At 35.8% G+C, this 19,172-nt stretch overlaps 2 protein-coding genes across 2 annotated transcripts in view; both read left to right on the top strand.

The window, feature by feature from the left end:
* SNCAIP (synuclein alpha interacting protein) overlaps positions 1-19,172 on the top strand; it is a 222,245-nt gene that overhangs the window by 85,209 nt on the left and 117,864 nt on the right.
* LOC144456660 (uncharacterized) lies at positions 529-1,723 on the top strand. Its single transcript, XM_078151927.1, has one exon. It carries the CDS (start codon positions 529-531, stop codon positions 1,501-1,503), a length of 975 nt encoding a protein of 324 aa, XP_078008053.1. The 3' UTR covers positions 1,504-1,723.

Genomic DNA, 19,172 nt, shown 5'->3' with positions numbered 1-19,172 from the left:
AATATTGTAAGGAAAGTGCTCTGTAAACCTTAATGTGCTGTGCAAATGTGAGCTATTATTTATCTTTCATTCTTTTTCCCAGAACCATGGGTGGAGAGGATTAATGTTGACTCAATGGTCATCATTCATATGGCCTCAAAATATGTATTTCTGTAGAATCTCTAGGCAATAAATTTCCGTTCCTCTCTTCTATTCTAGTCAGAAAACTATAGGGCAGTGTGCATCTTACAATGCTATAAATATATTCCCATGACTTTTAATTAAATGATGATACCTAGTGCTTTCTCATAATAGGAATGTTCCCTTGAGATTATAAGATGCAGTCCTTTCGGGAAGCTCTTAGGGAGATCTGTTTTCAGCCACATCCTCAGAGCAACAGAATTATGTTATATTCGGTCTGTTAAGAAGATGCCATAAAAGCATAGGGGTTTTTTTGCTTATATGTTTTTTGCCAGTATTGCCATATTTTTTAATCTTTTTTAAAAAACTGAAAGAATTCAGCCAGGGAGAATAGATTAACCAGAGACAATGGAGCCATTGGCATACATGCTAGAGATCAGCACTTGTGCCATTCTCATTTTTGTGAGCATCGTGGGGAATACTTGCTTATTTTGTTCTACAAGGAGATGTATCAGTGGACCTTTACAACCATCCTTCTTGCTTATTTTCAATCTCATATTCGTTCACCTCCTGAAAAACTTGGTTGTGAATATCATGAAAATTGTTTATTCCTCTGGTGTCGTGCTGGACTCAGTCGGCTGCAAAATTCTCCGATTCACAGAGACTCTGACCACTGAGCTTGCTATCTGGTTCATGCTACATTTTGCTGTGCTTTACTGTCATAAGCTGTACCAAATTGTCCATCCCTCAAGTGAGACTCCAAACCTGAGCCAGCCGAAGAGGCATTTAGAGGCAGTTTTCATCTTTTGGATCACTGGATTTGGAATTTGTATTCCAATTTTAGCCTTCACTGAAAAGCCCCAACATCTGAATGCAGCAAATGGCACAGGGTTGCTGTATACCAAGGGGCTTCACGTGGGTTGCAAGATTGATTTTGGAAATCAACAGGTAGAATATTACTATGAGAAAATATTTTTAATCCTCATTGATCTTCTTCCTTTGACCACCTTAGTTTTTGTTTGTTTTTGGATTGTCTTCCTGCTTTGGGAGCAAAGGAAACTAACATATGGTGGCATTTGGATGGGAGAGGATGCTTCAGAGATTGAAGTCTTTCGAGGAGCTAAAGTCAGTATTTTGTTGACATTACTGATTACCTCTCTGTGGATTTCCCACTTTGTTTTTATTTGTTTCTTTAAAAACTTGGAATCCTATCCCTTTACTCCAGCTTTGCTCACAGCTCTGTCTTCAGGGTTTTCTGCTGTTAGTCCATATGTTCTTATATTGGTTAATTACAAAGTGAAGCTGGAGGCCTTCTGCTGTAGGAAAACAGAAAAATCTACTACGCAACCTACAGATGTTCTTTCCTGTCCATATGCACAATGACGAAAATCACCTTATTTCATGTTTCAGTAACATGGGAACTTTCCTATTTTAGGAGAAGCAGAAATCTCCCAGTACTCCTTGTCAACTGACAGAAAAATTCCTTCCAGTCAGGAAAACAAAACAAAACACCTCATAGCCAAAATAGCTATCTCAAGAAAACTATGAAAGAAAGAATGTACAGCTATCAGTGACTTTGCAATAAGTTCGAGGGAAAGACGGGAGAGGGTTGGTCAACAAGCATTCATTAAATGCCTGCTATTTGCCAGGAACTGAGCTAGGCTGTAGTTGATGAAAAATGTGCTAAATTAAAAAATAATTCTAATCGTGCAAAAAATCATATTTGTTGTGTTTAAGTTATTGACTCTAAAAATGATTATTGTAGAAAACTTAAACTAGCCCTGCATAAAACCAATCTTTGTAGAATTACAGGAGATTCAGTGATAAAAATCACAATCAATAAACTTATTGAACACCTGTTGCACATAAGACACTTTGCAAGAGAATAATAGGATTAATGCTAGAGATGATACCCAGGTCCTGTGAGCTGTAATTACTCTTTAGGGTATGTGACAGTAATAAGTTGTTTGTTCTTCTCTATTACTTTTCTTGAAATGTCTCAACACATGTGTAAGAAATAAATTAACAATACAATCTCTTGGAGATTTTTATTGAACAAAATTATATTCCATTTAAATTTGAAGGAGTCTTTATTAGTTTTATTTAACTATAAACCCTCTTAGTAATTAACAATGCTGCATAAGAATTGGAATGAAGAATTTTAAATTAGAATTTGCTAAGTTGTAGTTTATAATTTCTAAAAATGATTTTCCCCATTAAATATTTGGCTGTCACAGATTTTTAATCTCCTGCACTTTTGTTCTCTTTCAATTATGTAAAGCTAATTATTCCTTGAAAATAAGAGAATGAATTTTCAAAATATTTTTTTTTCCTTCTTACTTTGGTTAATTCATGAATTAGAAAGGTTTAGTGTTAGCTATTTAGATTGAAAACAGTAATACATTACTTTGATGCCAAGACTTATTTCCAGTGAAATAAATCACCGACTACAGTTTCAATCGATGAATAAACATTTATTAAGTGTATACTTTATTCCTTTGTCTATGGACAATGCTGTTTAAAAAAAAAATTGACCAAAAAAAGAAAAACGTTCAGAAACCAGTGTGCAAATTGTCTCTCTTCTCTCCTTATCTCTTTCTTCTCTTCTTTCCCTACCTCCCCCTCCTCTTTTCTTTTCTTTTCCCTTCATCCACTCCTCTCTCCTATCCTATAAGGTTAACAAGCAGACTTTCATAGCTTTTCTACAATAACAAATAAAGATCTCAATTTGTTTACTGATTACAAAAATGTTTGACTTGATACAGTAAAATTCAGCTTCAAGACAGGAGGTCTCCCATGCACCAAAGCATAACTTTGAAAAATAATGTTCTGGTTATTGCTATTAGCAAAAGAATAAAATATATATATTTAACAAAGATATGTGCCCATTTCGGAGAATGTATTAGGAAGGGTCCAAATGAAAAGTAATTCCTGATAGATGGTGAGGTCCTTCAGAAGCTCTTGTTTGTAGAGATTTTGCTGACCCTACACTATCTGTGTGACCCTGGACAAGTCACATGCTCTAGGCTACTGTCTAAAATTATGTATTTCAGAGGAGGTACCAGCCTACTGTAGTCGAAAAAGTTTCTTCATCTTAGGAGTTCCTTGTATTGAAGAAATCACATTTTCAGTCCCAAACCCAAGCTGATCATATTAAGCCCTGGAATACTTCAAAGGTTCTTCAGCAATATCTTGAAAGAGTAGGGCCTAGCAAATAACACAGGAAGAGTGAAAGAAACAAGCTATATTTATTGCCTGAATTATGATCAGCAATCAGATAGGACCATTTTTATATGTGTCATGGATAACTAGAGGGGTCCAAGTCTGAATAGGTAGAGGAGAATGCCTGAATAGTAAATGGGAAATTGTGCACAGAACTTTCAATAATCCTAAACTACTCACTGGCACAAAACCTCTACTAATGTGTTCCTGGCAATCTATTTGGTTTTGAATAATGAAACAAAACAATGTCAAAAAACCATTACAGGGCATTTAGATGGCATTGTCTATATATGTATACAGCAGAATATTAACCATGGCTTGTGTAAAAAAAAGTAATCTAAAAAATTCATCACTAAAATATATGATCAGACAAGGAGGCAGGCTTGTTTTCAGAGGAAGGGATCACATCAGTATGAGTGCCATAATAGCACTATACAATTCTTTAAAGAAAACAAATCAAAAAATGGCAGAGGAATGCCTTCAGGGAATTGGGTAAATAGATTGTTACTATGGAAACTCCCTCTACCAATGCCAATCAGCAACTACAACTTATAGACTTAGAGGCCTGTCTGCCCAAACTCACATAGTCAATATGTATCAGAGGCAGGAAAAGACCCCGATGTCTTCTTGACTGAAATAGATTTTCAGACCTGGGCTATATGTAAAGGGTATATTGGAGAGTAGAGAAGCTGGAAGCAGAAAGACCAATTTTCAATTCAGTTCAGCAAATGTTTATTAAGTGACTTCTGTGTGCAAATCACTGTGATATCTGCTAGGAGAGAGATTCAAATTTAAGAGAATACATGGCCATGGAGCTTATATGCTAGTAGGCTAAAACTGAAGTCATGGGTAACTAGAATCTGATCTAGGATTGGTGGCAGTGGGAGTGGAAAGGAGTAGATAAACAAAATAAATATTTCAAAGATAGACTTGGTAGCACTTGACAGCTTGTTGAATGTGGGAGCAAAAGGAGAAAGAGCAAAGATAACATCAAGTTTTTGAGTTTAATAATTGAGGAAAAATTAGTATAAACTACTAAATAGATCAGCTAGGAGGAGAGGACAGGTTTTGGTATGGAAGAAGTACAGTTCAGTTTTGGTCATGTTGAATTTTAGGTGTCAGGACACCCTGAGTGAGATGACCAGCAGGAAGCTGAACATAAAGGATTAAAATTCAGAGGATATGCTCAGGCTAAAAATAACAGCATATTATTAGGTTTACTTTGTCCAGATTGGTTGAGGGGGTTTTTCCCCACCCAATTATTCAGATCCACCATTTAGAATCTATTAGATCCATCGTAATGGATCTTTTAAATATCTTTATTTTTATTGAGTGCATAGCTAATTCATATGAAGTTCTAAGATCTTGTAACTCTTAATAACAGCTCTAAATGTTGGGATCTGTTATGCTACAGTTCAATTAAAGGATGTTTCCAAATTGAGGTTTCCTCTGTGGGAGAAAAACACTCCAGTTGTTCAAACATCCAATCTGGATCTCATTAGCAAGGAGGGCCTCTGAAGATCTCTGCAGCTGTGAGGTGCAAAGAAGGAAGGAATTTTCAAGGTAACCAGTGCCTGAATTCTGTAGGGCTTTTGAAGGTCAAAGACAACACCTTATATTGTACAGTGAATAAAACAGGCAGACTTCAGAACATCTAAAGTTTCTGGGTGGTCTTCATGGGAAATTCTAAGTGAGTCCACAGAGGTAGTTTAGTCTGAAGAGTACCAGGCATAGACCATGAGCAGTGAGTTAACATCTGGGAGGGGGGGGGGCTGCGGGAGGGAGAAGATCACCATCTTTTTATTCAGTGTAGTGATAAAAGAGGACTAAGAGATGATCTGTACTTACATTAGTGTCTTGTCATCACAAATAATCCACTGTGCTTGAATGAATAAACCAGTAGGCCTATGACATATTTTTTAGATTCTTCCCTTACTTATCACTATTATGTTTACTTTTCTCTAACCTGAGTCCTGCACCAGTCAGTGATGAACCACAAATTTTCTTTACCAATAGCTAAAGAAAGCAACTGTATACATCAAATAATCTTTTTAACATTCAGTGTAAAACAGGACCATTCCAGGTGGGCCCAAAATGTGAAAGTTGGATCTGGTAGCCTCCTGTACATAGCTGAGAAAGTTAGCCAGTTCCCAGGCTATTCTACAGTTTCTTTACAGAAAACAGTGCAAGAAACTGAAGCTCATGTTCAGCTTTCCTATTCCTGTAAATTTATTGTTTCCTTTTTGTTTCCCCAGACATTTCCACTTTAGTATAACATAGTATGAGTTGGGTTTTTAATTGCATTTTAAGTATCATCTAATTATTTAACCGTATTGTTTATTCATTTAGAACTGACAAGTTATACTGTAGAGTATTTCCTGAGGACATGAAAACCAAGCATTCCTTCCACATTTTGCCCCAGGATATCTTCTGATGTTATTATTGGTTCCTTCTCCACTGCTCTTCCCATATTTCATTACTAGATTTTTTTTGCCAGTCTATAAAAATATTTCTCTATCAAAACTCATTTCAATTTTCTCCTAATCCTCAACACTCATCCTATGCTGATGCATTAAGGTATAGTATGCTCTTTTGAGCTCAGCTGATTAGAGCATATTAATACTGATGAGATTGGGGTGATGGCCCAGGTAACTTCAAATGTATAAAAATTCACATCTATGGCTACAGACTACAACTATAAACTCACTAGCTAACTAATGAATCTGTGTCATTGGTAACAATAGCAACAAAGTGAGAATGCTTGGCACAGCCGCCGACATGAAGTGGAAGAACACGTCTCCCGAGGGACATGTCTCATAGAAGGTTGGTTAATAGCATAATTTTTGTTACGTGAAGGGCAATTTAAACATAGCAATTATTTTTATTTCTGAAGTGCTTGTATGTAATGGTAGCTTTGCTGAATACATTTAGGATGGAATGTAGTATTTTAAAATAGCTATTTGAGAAAGAAAGATGGAGACAGAAAGAAAGAGAGAGAGAAATATGACTAAAGCTCACATTTGTGACTTTTTTCAAATTGGTAAGTGATTTGCAAATATTTATTATGCTGCTAAAAAGAACGTGATCAGACAGCCTTTACAAACTTTCATTAAGATCATTATAATCATTGAGAGAAAGGTGCCTTGTAAAAGCTAATCTGTATTTTTTTGTAGTGACTGTGACAGCTGACATTTTACATTGAACTCAAATTTCATTCTCTGGTTGGAGAAACAAAATGGTAATAATCAATCTTGAGCAATGGCTTAGAAAGACTATGTCTGCAACAGTGTAATTCAAGACTAAAAAATTCTGACATAAGATGGGAGGAAAATTATAAGGTAGCTTCAGTGAAGTAGTGTGGGTTGGCATTGGTCTGGAATCTAATTCTGAAATTAGCACTTACTTGCTTTGTGATCAGACCAAGTCATGGAACTATAATGTTTGGCAGTTTCCTTTTCCGTAAAATCTAGGCATTCTACTCTACCTGATTAATGAGTGATTGGGAATAAAATCAGATAATAGATATCTGCAAGTGCTTTTAAAAAAGCGAAGTCCTGTAAAATATAAGATTATTCTTATATTTGTTTTCAAAGAGTGTCACAGTATTAAAAATTCTCTCTGTCAAGCTGCTTATTCTAATTCTGTCTGTGTGTGCTTTGGCTCATTGACAGCTGACATTCTTTCTCTATCTATCATTTTAAGGGGTCTAGGACTAGGCTTATAGCTTCTGCCATGACTCCAGCCACTGTTGAATCAAGAAGTGAAAAAACTTAACTCAACATTTAGAATGAGTTACTTCCTTGCCAACACAATTACTGCCAACTGGAGACAACATTTTATATATTGGATCTTCATTTTTTCCCACACAAGCCTGCCAGTTGTTCAGTCCTTATGATAGATTTTGAACGCCTTAAAAATTGAATATTCTACCTACTTTCCTGCTCAGAACAGATAATTATTTGGTATGTGGGTTTCTGGGCTTACGGTGATTTTTGTGGATTAAAGGTATTAGAAAAATGCTGTAATATTAATAAAGTTACCTCATCATTAAAAATATATGTTTGTTTAACAAATATTACTTACCTTTAATTATTATGCTATTGGGTATACTAGTAAATATAGCAGTAGCTTTTTGAGTAGTAACAGAGAAACATGAATCTTCAATATAATTCCATTCCCCTTTATAAAGTGAGGGGAAGGAAGACATTTATTTTATTTCCATGGAGCAGTATATGTAAGGTTTGACTACAAAACAGTGAGACTTTTAAGAGCCAACATATTGGAATTTATACATTTAAAGGAGTGTTGTCATTAAAAATAGTCACCTTGGGAGTTTATGCTCATATTCTGCAATGTTCCAATGGGAGCATGTCTTTTGGAACTGCCTTGAGAGCTATTTTATAAGCTATTCACACCTCATTTTGGACCATAAACACTTTGGCTCAGCTTGATCACCCATTGTATTCTCCAGACTTTTCTTTAAAGCAACGTCCAAACACCAAAGACACCCTTCTTGAAGAATAAAGATTTGCCACTATTGAAGACATTAACAAAAACAAGCATTGGAAGGTCTGAAGACAGTTTCCTGAGCTGTTAGAGATACTCACACTTGAAGAGATGCTTGAGACTTTCTGTCCTTGAAATAATCTATCAAGGACCTTGGAATGTAGCAAATCCTTAAAAAGCACTGGAGAATGCCATGTCTAGTTGGCATTTCTTTTCCTAGTTCATCTTGCCATGTGGAGTGTTGTGAAACTCCGAGGTATTTGGTAACATTTCAACGAATGTTTCAGATGAATGGGACTGAGTTATGACAGCTTCTCAGAATTCTGGGCATGCTCTAATAGCTACACACCTGGGTTCTCATTTCATTCCCTTTCCATTTTCCCCTCCTGCTTTTCCTGTCTTGTACACATTCTCTATATAAATTTATAGAACCAAACTATGGGAAAATGAATCCTCACTTTCTTCTCTCTCAGTTTCAAACCTTTGTCCCCACCAAATGAAGAACTACTTACAGTTTTACTCAGTGATCTTTCAAGTCACTTCTAGCTTAAACATTCTATGAGTAAATTTTATGTGCCTGACTCATGTTGCTGTTCAGTCATTCATTCAGTCATGTCCAACTCTTTGTGACCCCATGGACCATAGCACAACAGGCCCTTCTATCCTCCACTATCTTTTAAAGTCTGTCCAAGCTCATGTTCATTGCTTCCATGACACTATCTATCCATCTCATCCTCTGCTCTCCGCTTTTCATTTTGCCTTGTCTTTCCCAACATCCAGCTCTTTTCCAATGAGTCCCATCTTTCTGATACGTGGCCAAAGTGTTAAAGCTTCAACTTTATTATTTGACCTTCCAATGAATAAGCCTACATTAATTTATTTAAGTATTGACTGATTTAATCTTCTCTCTGTTCAAGGGACTCTCAAAAGTCTTATCTAGCACCACAATTTCAAAAGCATCAATTCTGCAGTACTTGGTTTTCATTATAGTCATACTCTCACAGCCATATATTATTATTCGGAAAAAACCATAGCTTTAATTATATGGACCTTTGTCAGCAAAATGATATTTCTGCTTTTTAGAATGCTATCTAGATTTGCCATAGCTTTTCTGCCAAGCAACAATTGTCTTTTAATTTCACGGCTGCAGTCACTGTCTGATCTTTGAGCCCAAGAATATAAAACCTGACACTGTTTTCTTTTCCCTCTATTTGCCAGGAAATGATAGGACCAGTTGCCAAGATCTTACACTCACTTAGACACACACACACACACACACACACACACACACAGAGCTTCAAGCCAGCTTTTACACTCTTGTCTTTCACCCTTATCAAGAAGCTTCTTAATTCTTCTTCACTTTCTGCCATCAGAGTGGTATCATCTGCACATCTGAGATGGTTGATATTTCTCCCAGCAACCTTAATTCTGGCTTTTGATTCATCTAGCCTGGCATTTTGCATGATTTCCTTTACATATATGTTAAATAAGGCGACAATATATAGCCTTGTCACACTCCTTTTCCAATCTTAAACCAATCATTTATTCTATGTTAGGTTCTAACTGTTGCTTCTTTGCTCACATATAACTTCCTCAGGAGACAAATAAGATGATCGGGTACTGCCATCTCTTTGAGAACTTGCCACATTTTGTTGTGATCTACACAGTCAAAGGCTTAACGTAGTCAATGAAACAGAAATGTTTTTTCTAAAACTCCCTTGTTTTCTTCATAATCCAGTAAATATTGGCAATTTGGCCTCTAGTTCCTCTGCCTCTTAGAAAACCAACCTGTGCTTCTGGTAATTCTTGGTTCACATATTGATGAAGCCTAGCTTGTAGAATCTTGATCATAACCATGCTGGCATATTGAGCGCAATTGTGCAGTTAGTTGAACTTTCTTTGGCAGTGCCCTTCTTTAGGATTAGAATGTCAACTGATATTTTCCAATCCAGTGGCCAGTGTTGAGTTTTCCAAATTTGCTGCCATATTGAGTACGCACTTTAACAGAACCAATTTTGAGGATTTTAAATAGCTCAATTGGAATTCCTTCACCTTATTGTTTGCAGTACTTCCTAAGACCCAGTTGACTTCATTCTCCAGGATATCTGACTCTAGATAAGTAACCACATCATCATGGCTATCAATGGTGTTAAGATCTTTCTTGTATAGTTCTGTATATTCTTGCCACTTCCTCTCAATCTCTTCTATTTATGTTAACTCCCTACCATTTTTGTCTTTCATCATGCTCATTTTCACATGAAATATTGCCTTGATATCTCTAATTTCCTTGAAGAAATTTTGTCTTTCTTATTCTATTACTTTCTTTTATTTATTTGCCTTGGTCATTTAAGGAAACCTTCTTATCTCCTCTGGAATTCTGCATTCACTTGGGTGTATCTTTCCCTTTCTACTTTCCTCAGCTCTTTGTAAAGCCCCATCAGACAGCCATTTTGCTTTCTTGCTCTTCTTTTTCTTTGGGTTGCTTTTGCTGCTGCCTCCTGTACAATATTGCAAACATCTGTTCACAGTTCTTCAGGCACTCTCTGTCTACCAGATCTAATCCCTTAAGTCTATTCATCACCTCTACTTCATATTCGTAAGTGATATTATTTAGGCCATACCTATACAATCTAATGATTCCCCTACTTTCTTCAATTTGCCTAAAATTTGCAAAAAGAAGGTCATGATCTGATCCACAGTCAGCTCCAGGTCTTTTTTTTTTTAACTGACTGTATAGAGGTTCTCCACCTTTCATTGCAACATATAAACTCAATCTGATTTTGATATTGACCATCCGGTGATGTCCACATGTAGAATCACTTTTTGGGTTGTTGGAAAAGAGTGTTTGTTATGAACAGCAAAAAGTTATATTGACAAAACTCTGTTAGTCTCTGTCCTGCTTCATTTTGTACTCCAAGACCAAACTTGCCTGTTATTCCAAATATCTCTTGATTTCCTGCTTTAACATTCCACTCCCCTGTGATGAATGTGACATCTTTTTTTGGTATTAATTCTAGAAAATATTGTAGGTCTTTATAGAACTGATCAACTTTGGCCTCTTTGGCATCAGTTATTGGACTTGTACTACTATGGTGTTGAATGGTTTGCCTTGGATTCAAACAGATATCATTCTGTGATTTTGGAGATTATATCCCATTACTGCTTTTTTTCACCCTTTTATTGACTATGAGGGCTACTCTATTTCTTCTAAGGAATTCTTGTCTGCACTAGTATATTAAACTCACCCATTCCTGTCCATTTAAGTTCACTGACACCCAAGATGTTGATGTTTAATCTTTCCCTCTCCTGTTTGGCCACATCCAACTTACCTCGGTTTGTAGATCTTGCATTCCAGTTTTCTATGCAGTACTGATCTTTACAGCATTGGACTTAGCTTTCATCACCAGACACATCTGAAGCTGAGCTTCCTTTTGGCTTTGGCCCAACTGCTTCATTCTTTCTGGAACTACTTGTAGTTGTCCTCCCCTCTTCCCCAGTAGTGTGCTGGACACTTTTTGAACTGAGGGGCTCATCTTCCAGCATCGTATGTTTTAGCATTTTAATACTGTTCATGGAGATTTCTTGGCAAAGATACTGGAGTGGTTTGCCACTTCCTTCTTCAGTGGATCACTGGTAAATATTGTTACATATTATAAATGTAAAAATAAACCACAGGTATGACTGGCAGTTATTAGTGTTACTTTTTAGAGACTCATAGTATAAAAAAAAATAATAAAACCAATTGAGAAACAATTTAAGGAAAATTTGAACTTTAGACAAAACCTTTTTTTGGTAATGCAATCAATATTGCTGAACTCTTGATTGTTTAATCGTTTTCTTTTTCACTGCAACAGTAAATCTGTGTAGTCTAGTGTAAATTGATATATGAAGTATATTGATGCAATAAGAATATTAGTATAACTAAAGGATAGCATACATGAGAGTCAGCTTTTCCATTTTCATGCATCATCCCCAATTAAGTACTTTGTTGATGTAAGCAGGATCTTTGTTTATTAGTCAGGCTCATAAGGTTTCAAGTTAAAATGATTATGTTGTGGCAGGGAAAACATGAACACATTGCTTAAGAGTTCTAGTTCTGATCCTTTCCATCATTCTGGGTAGTGATTCAGTTCTTGTCTGGTATGAATTATAAAATAGCAGAAGAGATGAACAGAAGGGCAGGATCATGAGCAACCTGAATATTTAGAACTTAGGAGCCTAACTTCATTATTGAAGGTCAGATACACTGATAGAGACCTATTGTGATTTTTTCTACTACCTTTTAATGCCAGTCATCCCTATATCCTCAGAAAAGAATAGCTGAAAGCAATAGACAAAGGGAGAAATATGAAAGGAGGAATTATTTTCAGAATGACTTTGACATCTCAAGAAATAAGTGAGTTTACTTCCAGGAGTATTATAAGGGTAAATTCAGAGGGAGAAATAGAGGTAATCTAGGTATACATACCAATAAAGGATCCCACCAAAGACCCTTTCTCACATAAAATACTTTGTCTACTTATCCAGGGTAAATTAATATAATTCACATTTGGTTTCTAATATCTTCCTGATGATACCTTCTGCTTATCACTTTTAGCTGATTAGAGAAAATTGTTGCCCAGCTTTATGACTCCCACTCTAAGAACAAGAGAATCATTATTCTGAAGCTGCTGCCCTCCATGCCTCATGTAAGGTACTGGACATGTATTATACTTTTATCCAGAACTTCTCAGCTTTCCAAATTCTGAGGCAAGGAGGGAAAGCCAGAATTCACTCCACACAATTGTCTCTTAGTCTACAACTAGCTCTCAGTGGAGCAAGCATCTTGCTCACTGCTCCACTGGAGGTAGGTGGAAACCACAATTGTCAGTCTTTAAGGAGAACAGCAGAGGAGGCTGCAAAGTCTACAATGCTAATGTGTGAGGCTGAGGCTTAAATATGTGATGACATTTAAACAGACAAATAATATTAATATGTAAACAGGTAAAGATGCTCTGCGTTGTACTTGAATAGTTTGATTTTGGGGGTTGGGTTTACTTTTTATTCTAATTGAACATATGAGCTGTATAAGTTTGTCCCCACTCTTTAACAGTACACTTTTGCTGCTGATTTATCTTTTTCATTTCTGTGTTTATTCTTTTAACCTAACATTTCAGTATAAAAAGAACAGAAAACAGAATTGTCTATGATACTTTAAGCTCTTATGTGAAAAATTTTAAGGGTTTGTTAACATTATTAAGATAGGAACAAAACAGCCCTATTTATCTATGTCTCCTTCTGAATTCCCTTCTGCTCTATTCTGTGTATTAATATACAATATTACATATTATTTGTATACAAACTTTTTACTTTAATATAATCAAAATTATCCATTTTATACCTCACACTGCTCTCTATCTCTTGTTTATTCATAAATTGTTCGCCTATAAGAAGTCTGATAGGTAATATGTTCCATGTTCTAATTTTCTTGTAATATCTCCCCCTGTATCTAGGTCATATATCCATTTTGACCTTATCTTGTGAGGATATTGGTCTATGCCCAATTACTGCTAGATTGCTTTCTGGCTTTCCCAATAATGTTGCCAAATAATGAATTCTTATCCCAAAAACTTAAGTCTTTAGATTTGTCAAACACAAGGTTACTATAGTCATCTGCTGCTTTAAATTATATGTGTACTCTGTTCCACTGATCTACCTTTCTATTTCTTAGAAATTTCTTAGAAAATCTATTTCTTAGCCAGTACCAGATAGTTTTGATAATTACTGCCATGTAATATAGTTTAAAATCTGGTACTGCTAAACCTCCTTCCTTTACATTTTTATTAGTTCCTTTGATATCTTTGACCTTTTGTTCTTCCAAATGAATTTTGTTATTATTTTTTCCTCATTAAAATAATTCTTGGTAAATATTATAAATATCTTCCCTTGCTTTATCTTTGTATCTTCTTTTTCTTGAATGGTCTATTTATAAGAAATGCATTTTCTTTATTCCTCATTTCTTTCCCAGTATATTTTCCCTCCTCTTATTTATATTCTTAAAATCAACGAAGTGGGATAAAATTTCTTGCAGTTCCTGCCTTTTTCTTTATTCTGAGAACCTTGAATATAGTAGGATTCTGAAGGAACACATCTTTTAACTTAGCCCCTTGTGACTGTTCAAATAGATGTATTTTTCTTGGGTTTTGTCATCTACCTGGGAATTTCAGGTTTTGGCTTTGATATTCACAGGTGTTTTGAATTTGTGGTTTGTTTCAAAAGGTTTCCATTGAAATCTTTCTATTTTTCACTTTGCCTTCTGATTCTAAGGGATTTGAGCAGTTTCCTTTAATGAAAAAAAAATTTTTTTTAATAGTATATCCAAGTTTTGTTGTTTGGTCATGTGTTTCATGAAGTAAAATTTTTTTGAGACTCATCCAGGCTGGAAGTGTAGTGTTAACTCATGGGTCTGATCTTACTACTGATCAGTATGTGAGTTTTGACCTGTTCAATTTCTGAACTGGGCTGATTTGCCTCTTCTTAGGCAATCTGGTATTCTTTTACTCTTGGTAGCTCACCACAACAATATGGGTGCTAGACTTGGTGAAAACACTTGACTGGCTCAGCTCAGGTTCCTTGAGCTCAAGGACTCCACCAGCTTTAGCTTTCCTAGTAACAAGGCTGAAAAGTGTACACCACCTTGCCTAACCAGTCCAATTATCGTTAAATTATCTCTGATCAACCTGTTTTCTAGGTCAGTTGTTTCTGATTGTAGATATTGTCTAGATTCCTCTCATTTTTTGGTCTTTTGACTTTGTTCTAATATTTCTCAGATCAGTGAATAATTGGTCAGTTTGTAGTATTTTATTTTTAAGGGAATCAGCTTCTTATGTCATGTTTTCCATCCTTTCTTCTAAGATACTTATTTTTCTTCCAGTTTTTCTCTCCATATTTCAAATTTCACTTTTTAATCCTGTGCTTCATTTCTTCCATCCACTCTTGGAAGGAAGAAAGAAAGAAAATGAACAAGCATTTTTTTTAAGTACCTACTATGTGGCAGGTGCTATGATAAGAATTTTATAAGTATTTTATTTGATCCTTACAGTGGCTTGTTACTTTAGAGATGAAGAAACTGAGGTGGACAAAGATTAAGTGACTTTCTCAGACTCACAAAGCTATTAAATGTTGGACACTAGACTTAAACTCCTGTCTTCCAGACTCCAGGCCCAGGGCTCTAACCACCATTGAACAAAGTTACCTAGCTGCCTCTTAGAGTCAGTGTCTAAGCCATTCTTTTTTCCGAACCTCTCTCTGTACTTACTTTATTACTATAAAGTAAGTATCATAGAAAGAATTTACTATAAAGTAAATATTATAGCAAGGATTTACTATAATGTACTTTACTATAAAGGATTTTACTTTACTATACTATATTTGGTTATAAAGGATTTACTATAAAGTAAGTGCAGAGAGTATCCTGGGTTTTTTTTTCCCCTTGGGCTCCTTTTAATCCATCATCTTTTAAAAGAATTGTGTCTGGATTTTTCTTTTGTTCACTCATATCTCTAGCTTTGCTTATCATATGTGACATTGTGCCAGGGCTAGGCTCCACCTCCCTCCACACTTTTGTATGGGGTAGGCCCTGACATCATTGTAGTCTGTATGTGACTGCCTTGTCGCAGTTCTGGATGAAGTGATTTGAATAAGACACCCATAGGTCCCTTTTGCTGTAATCCCTGGCTTATAAAACTCCATTTCCCGGTGGCCCAAAATGAGATCTTCCCTTGACTCTTTTCTATTTCCTTCTCTTTGATCAGTCAGCAACTTGGAGTTCCATTACTTCCTAAGACATTCACAAGCCCCTACTGAATTTAAATATCTAGCTGTACTCAGGCCTTCTGGATCCCTAGTATGAACTGCCTTGGCACTATGCAATGTTACACTTTTGGCAGACACCCAAAAAAAATTGGCTTACTCTCTTGCTGTGGCTCCCACAGGAATGAGGAGCCTTCATGAATTGCCTTATGGAAGGGCAGAGCTATTTGGTCTCCTCTCAGTGATGGCTGGCTCCATCCTCCACAACAACTCTGATAAGCAACTTAAGTTCACCCTGACTGTAAGCCTTATTTACTGGGGATAAAGTTGATTTCAGTACCCCTTGGTATGTTTTTGCTAAGACTTCTTGTTGGCTTCTGGCCCCATTTACAAGAGCCCAAACTTGTTTCTGTCTCCCAAGAGTTTTCCATATCAGAGCACCCAGTCTTCTGGATGCAGTCTTAGACTGGATAGATGAATTATAATTTTCCTATTGGTTGTATTGATCACTTTTCTTCTTCTTAAATATTTGCTAGAGTTTTCAACAGGGGAGTTGGGTTGGCTAAAACCTTCATGTCACCATCTTAACTGGAAGCTGAAGTATATTTTCTCAATTTTTCTCTGCCTCCAAGCCTGGCCTTTTAAAATTATAGTATTCAATTTCTATTTAAATTAATGTAGTCATCATGCACCTTATTTTTCTGGTTCTTACTGTTTCACTCATAACCAATTCATATAAATCTTCTGATTCTTCTCTAATACTTCATATCTATCATTTTTAGCATTTAGTACATTTCATTATATTCATGTACCATAATTTTTTGCCATTCTCCAGTCAATGGACATCTATTTTGTTTCCAGTTAGTGCTATGACAAAAGATGCTACTATGGATGGTTTTCAGAATACAGAAACTTTCTTTCTATCCATTTTGCATTGCTTATATACCTAACACTGATCTATAGAGCTGTAGGTCAAAAGGTATAGATATCTTAGTCATCTTAGCATAATTCTAGATTGTTTCTCCAGAATAGTTGGGCTAATTTTTGCTCCAAAAGCAGCAGATAGAGCCTTTCTTTCCACAGCACCTGCAACACTGACTATTCTTATCTTTTGTCATCTTTACCAATCTTGGGGGTGAAGCTTTAGAGTTGTTTTGATTAATGTTTTAATTAGTGATTAGTAATGAAGCAGTTTTTCACAATTTATTAATAATTTGAAAATCAAATTTTGAGAACTGTTTATTCATATTCTAAGACATTTCACTATTTAAATATGCCTCTGGATAACAAAGTCTGACCTTGTTTATTGAGATGAGAATAAGAGTCATGGAATTCTTTCAGATAATGGAATTAAAGTACATGAGACAAGTTTATAATGAGAATGTCAAGTAAAGGAAATGGATATTTCTAAGATATACACTTAAGATATTTGATGCAAAGACTATTTTCCCCCATTGATACTTTTCCTTTTTTTCCTGTCTTGATTTTATCCATTCAAAGCTCACTTCTACCAGGTTTAGTATGCTATATAAGACAGTATAGTGCCACCTAGCTTTGTGGTATTAATTGCACCATCAATGTGTTATCCAGAGTAGGAGAATAGGATCAGATAGTTGACAAGTCTGTATGTACTGCAGATTTATTAAAATAACATTAGATTGGAAGAACTTTATACTAGCTGTCTGTGTAGAATGAAGAAAGTCTGGGATGTCTCAGAATTTATTGATGTTGATATAACAATCATTTTGAGCAGTTTGTACTGTGTGTGTATATTAGTACATTTTTTTCCTACTGAAAAGTTCTGGGAGGATGAAAGGAAAATGATACATGTTAATGCATTGAATTATTTTCTCCATAATATATTTTGAGATTCAAATAAAGAACAATTCACAAAAAGTCTGCCTTTGTGTATCTTTTGCATTTCTTTATTAAAATCTTTTTTAAAAGATGTTTTACTTTTTTAAATATAAGGTCATTTAAGAAAGCAAAAACTTTATTTTGAGTTATAGCTCACTCAGAAAGTAATCTTCTCAATATCAAGTATTACTTTTATAAATCATTATTTTAACACTGCTGACTTAATATTAATGGTTCTACTTAGACCATGAGTGATTCATTTCTGTTCATAAGGAATGTGCCTCTGGATAACAAAGTCTGACCTTGTTTACTTAGAGGAGAATAGGAGTCATGGAATTCTTTCAGAGTTAAAGTACATGAGACAAGTTTATAATGACAATGGCAAGTAAAGGAAATGAAAGCCTCATTCAGATAACTGAGGTTCAACTCTGTCAAATATGACCGCATACTAGAATGCTGCCATCAAAGATATATTTTTGTCCTTGAGGTATCACTGTACCATTGCTACTGCAAATGGTGATAAGTGCTGGAAAAATGAACTGGGGGATTATGTATCTTACCTTGACAGATTTAGGAGACAGCCTCAGGCAACTCTAAGGGAGATACTAATTGAAGACACTCTAGCTGCATCAGATCACTCAGGCAAAATCAGGCCCTCAGCAACAAAGCTACTAGAAAAAAAGGAAATTATAAAACTCAAAATTTAGGATACTTAGGTATCTTTTCAGTTGTAGATTTTTCTTTAAATTAAAAAAAATAATAATTGATATCTTTATGACCTTTATTTCTTAATATTCTTCTACCTCAACAAGCCATCCTTTGTTAACAAAGGACAATAAAAAATGTTACCCACAACTGTTGCAGTAGAGAGATGGGTTTGGCTGAGGACTTTTCCTATCCCAACAAAAAGGCCTGGGTGCTGAATATCATAACTGCCTCTGACCAGGGCTGGGTTTGGAGCATCACAGTCAGTTCTGATAAAACATGTTAAATGCATTAGCACAAAGCACCTCACTTTGTGCAAAATCTCACAATAAAAACTACAGAATTTATGGGGAAAATGGAGTTAGGGGCATGATGCTCAAAAATTTCATCAGTGACCCATATAAAAAAAGATAAGAACCTATTAAAAATGATAGCCAATTCTATACATGTTAAATGGCTAAGAAATACATAAATACTATGTAAATAGTGGCCTCATCTGCTGCCTCAGACTGCATGAGCAAGTTGGTCAGACCGCAATTCCATGAGACTAGAGGCCACAGTGAAAGGGGGCAGGGGTCGGGGTGGTGCAGACCAATCTTTCTCTGCCTACAGTTCCCACTGCACCAGAAGATATGCAGTATATGCAACACTTTACCTTGACAAAGACCTGAAGTTTGCTTGTGGAAGTGGGGTCAGAAGGGTTGTAGTTTGAGTTACTGGAAAGTGGTACAGTTTTCTACATTCTCACTTTTTCTTGTGGAAGAAACCTCTCAGAAGCAAACTTGAAATTTGCATTATGCTCAAAATGTTCCCAAATATATCAATCCCTTTGGAACAAATTCACACTTTCCAAACACAGGCTATAGCAGAACAGATTGTATGTTCCCTCTGATCACAATCCCCTACTCCCTTCTCTAGTTGTGGGAGGATGAAGACCTTGCCTCACCTCACTCACCTCTATTCCAAGAGAA

Source organism: Phascolarctos cinereus, unplaced genomic scaffold, assembly GCF_003287225.1.
Source record: "Phascolarctos cinereus isolate Bilbo 61053 unplaced genomic scaffold, phaCin_HiC Scaffold_4;HRSCAF=312, whole genome shotgun sequence".
NCBI lineage: Eukaryota > Metazoa > Chordata > Mammalia > Diprotodontia > Phascolarctidae > Phascolarctos > Phascolarctos cinereus.
This window is presented reverse-complemented; position numbering and strand designations above follow the sequence as displayed.

Bases quoted from the DNA above. Each gene is read 5' to 3' on its own strand.
- LOC144456660 (XM_078151927.1), top strand. From the start codon at position 529: ATGGAGCCATTGGCATACATGCTAGAGATCAGCACTTGTGCCATTCTC.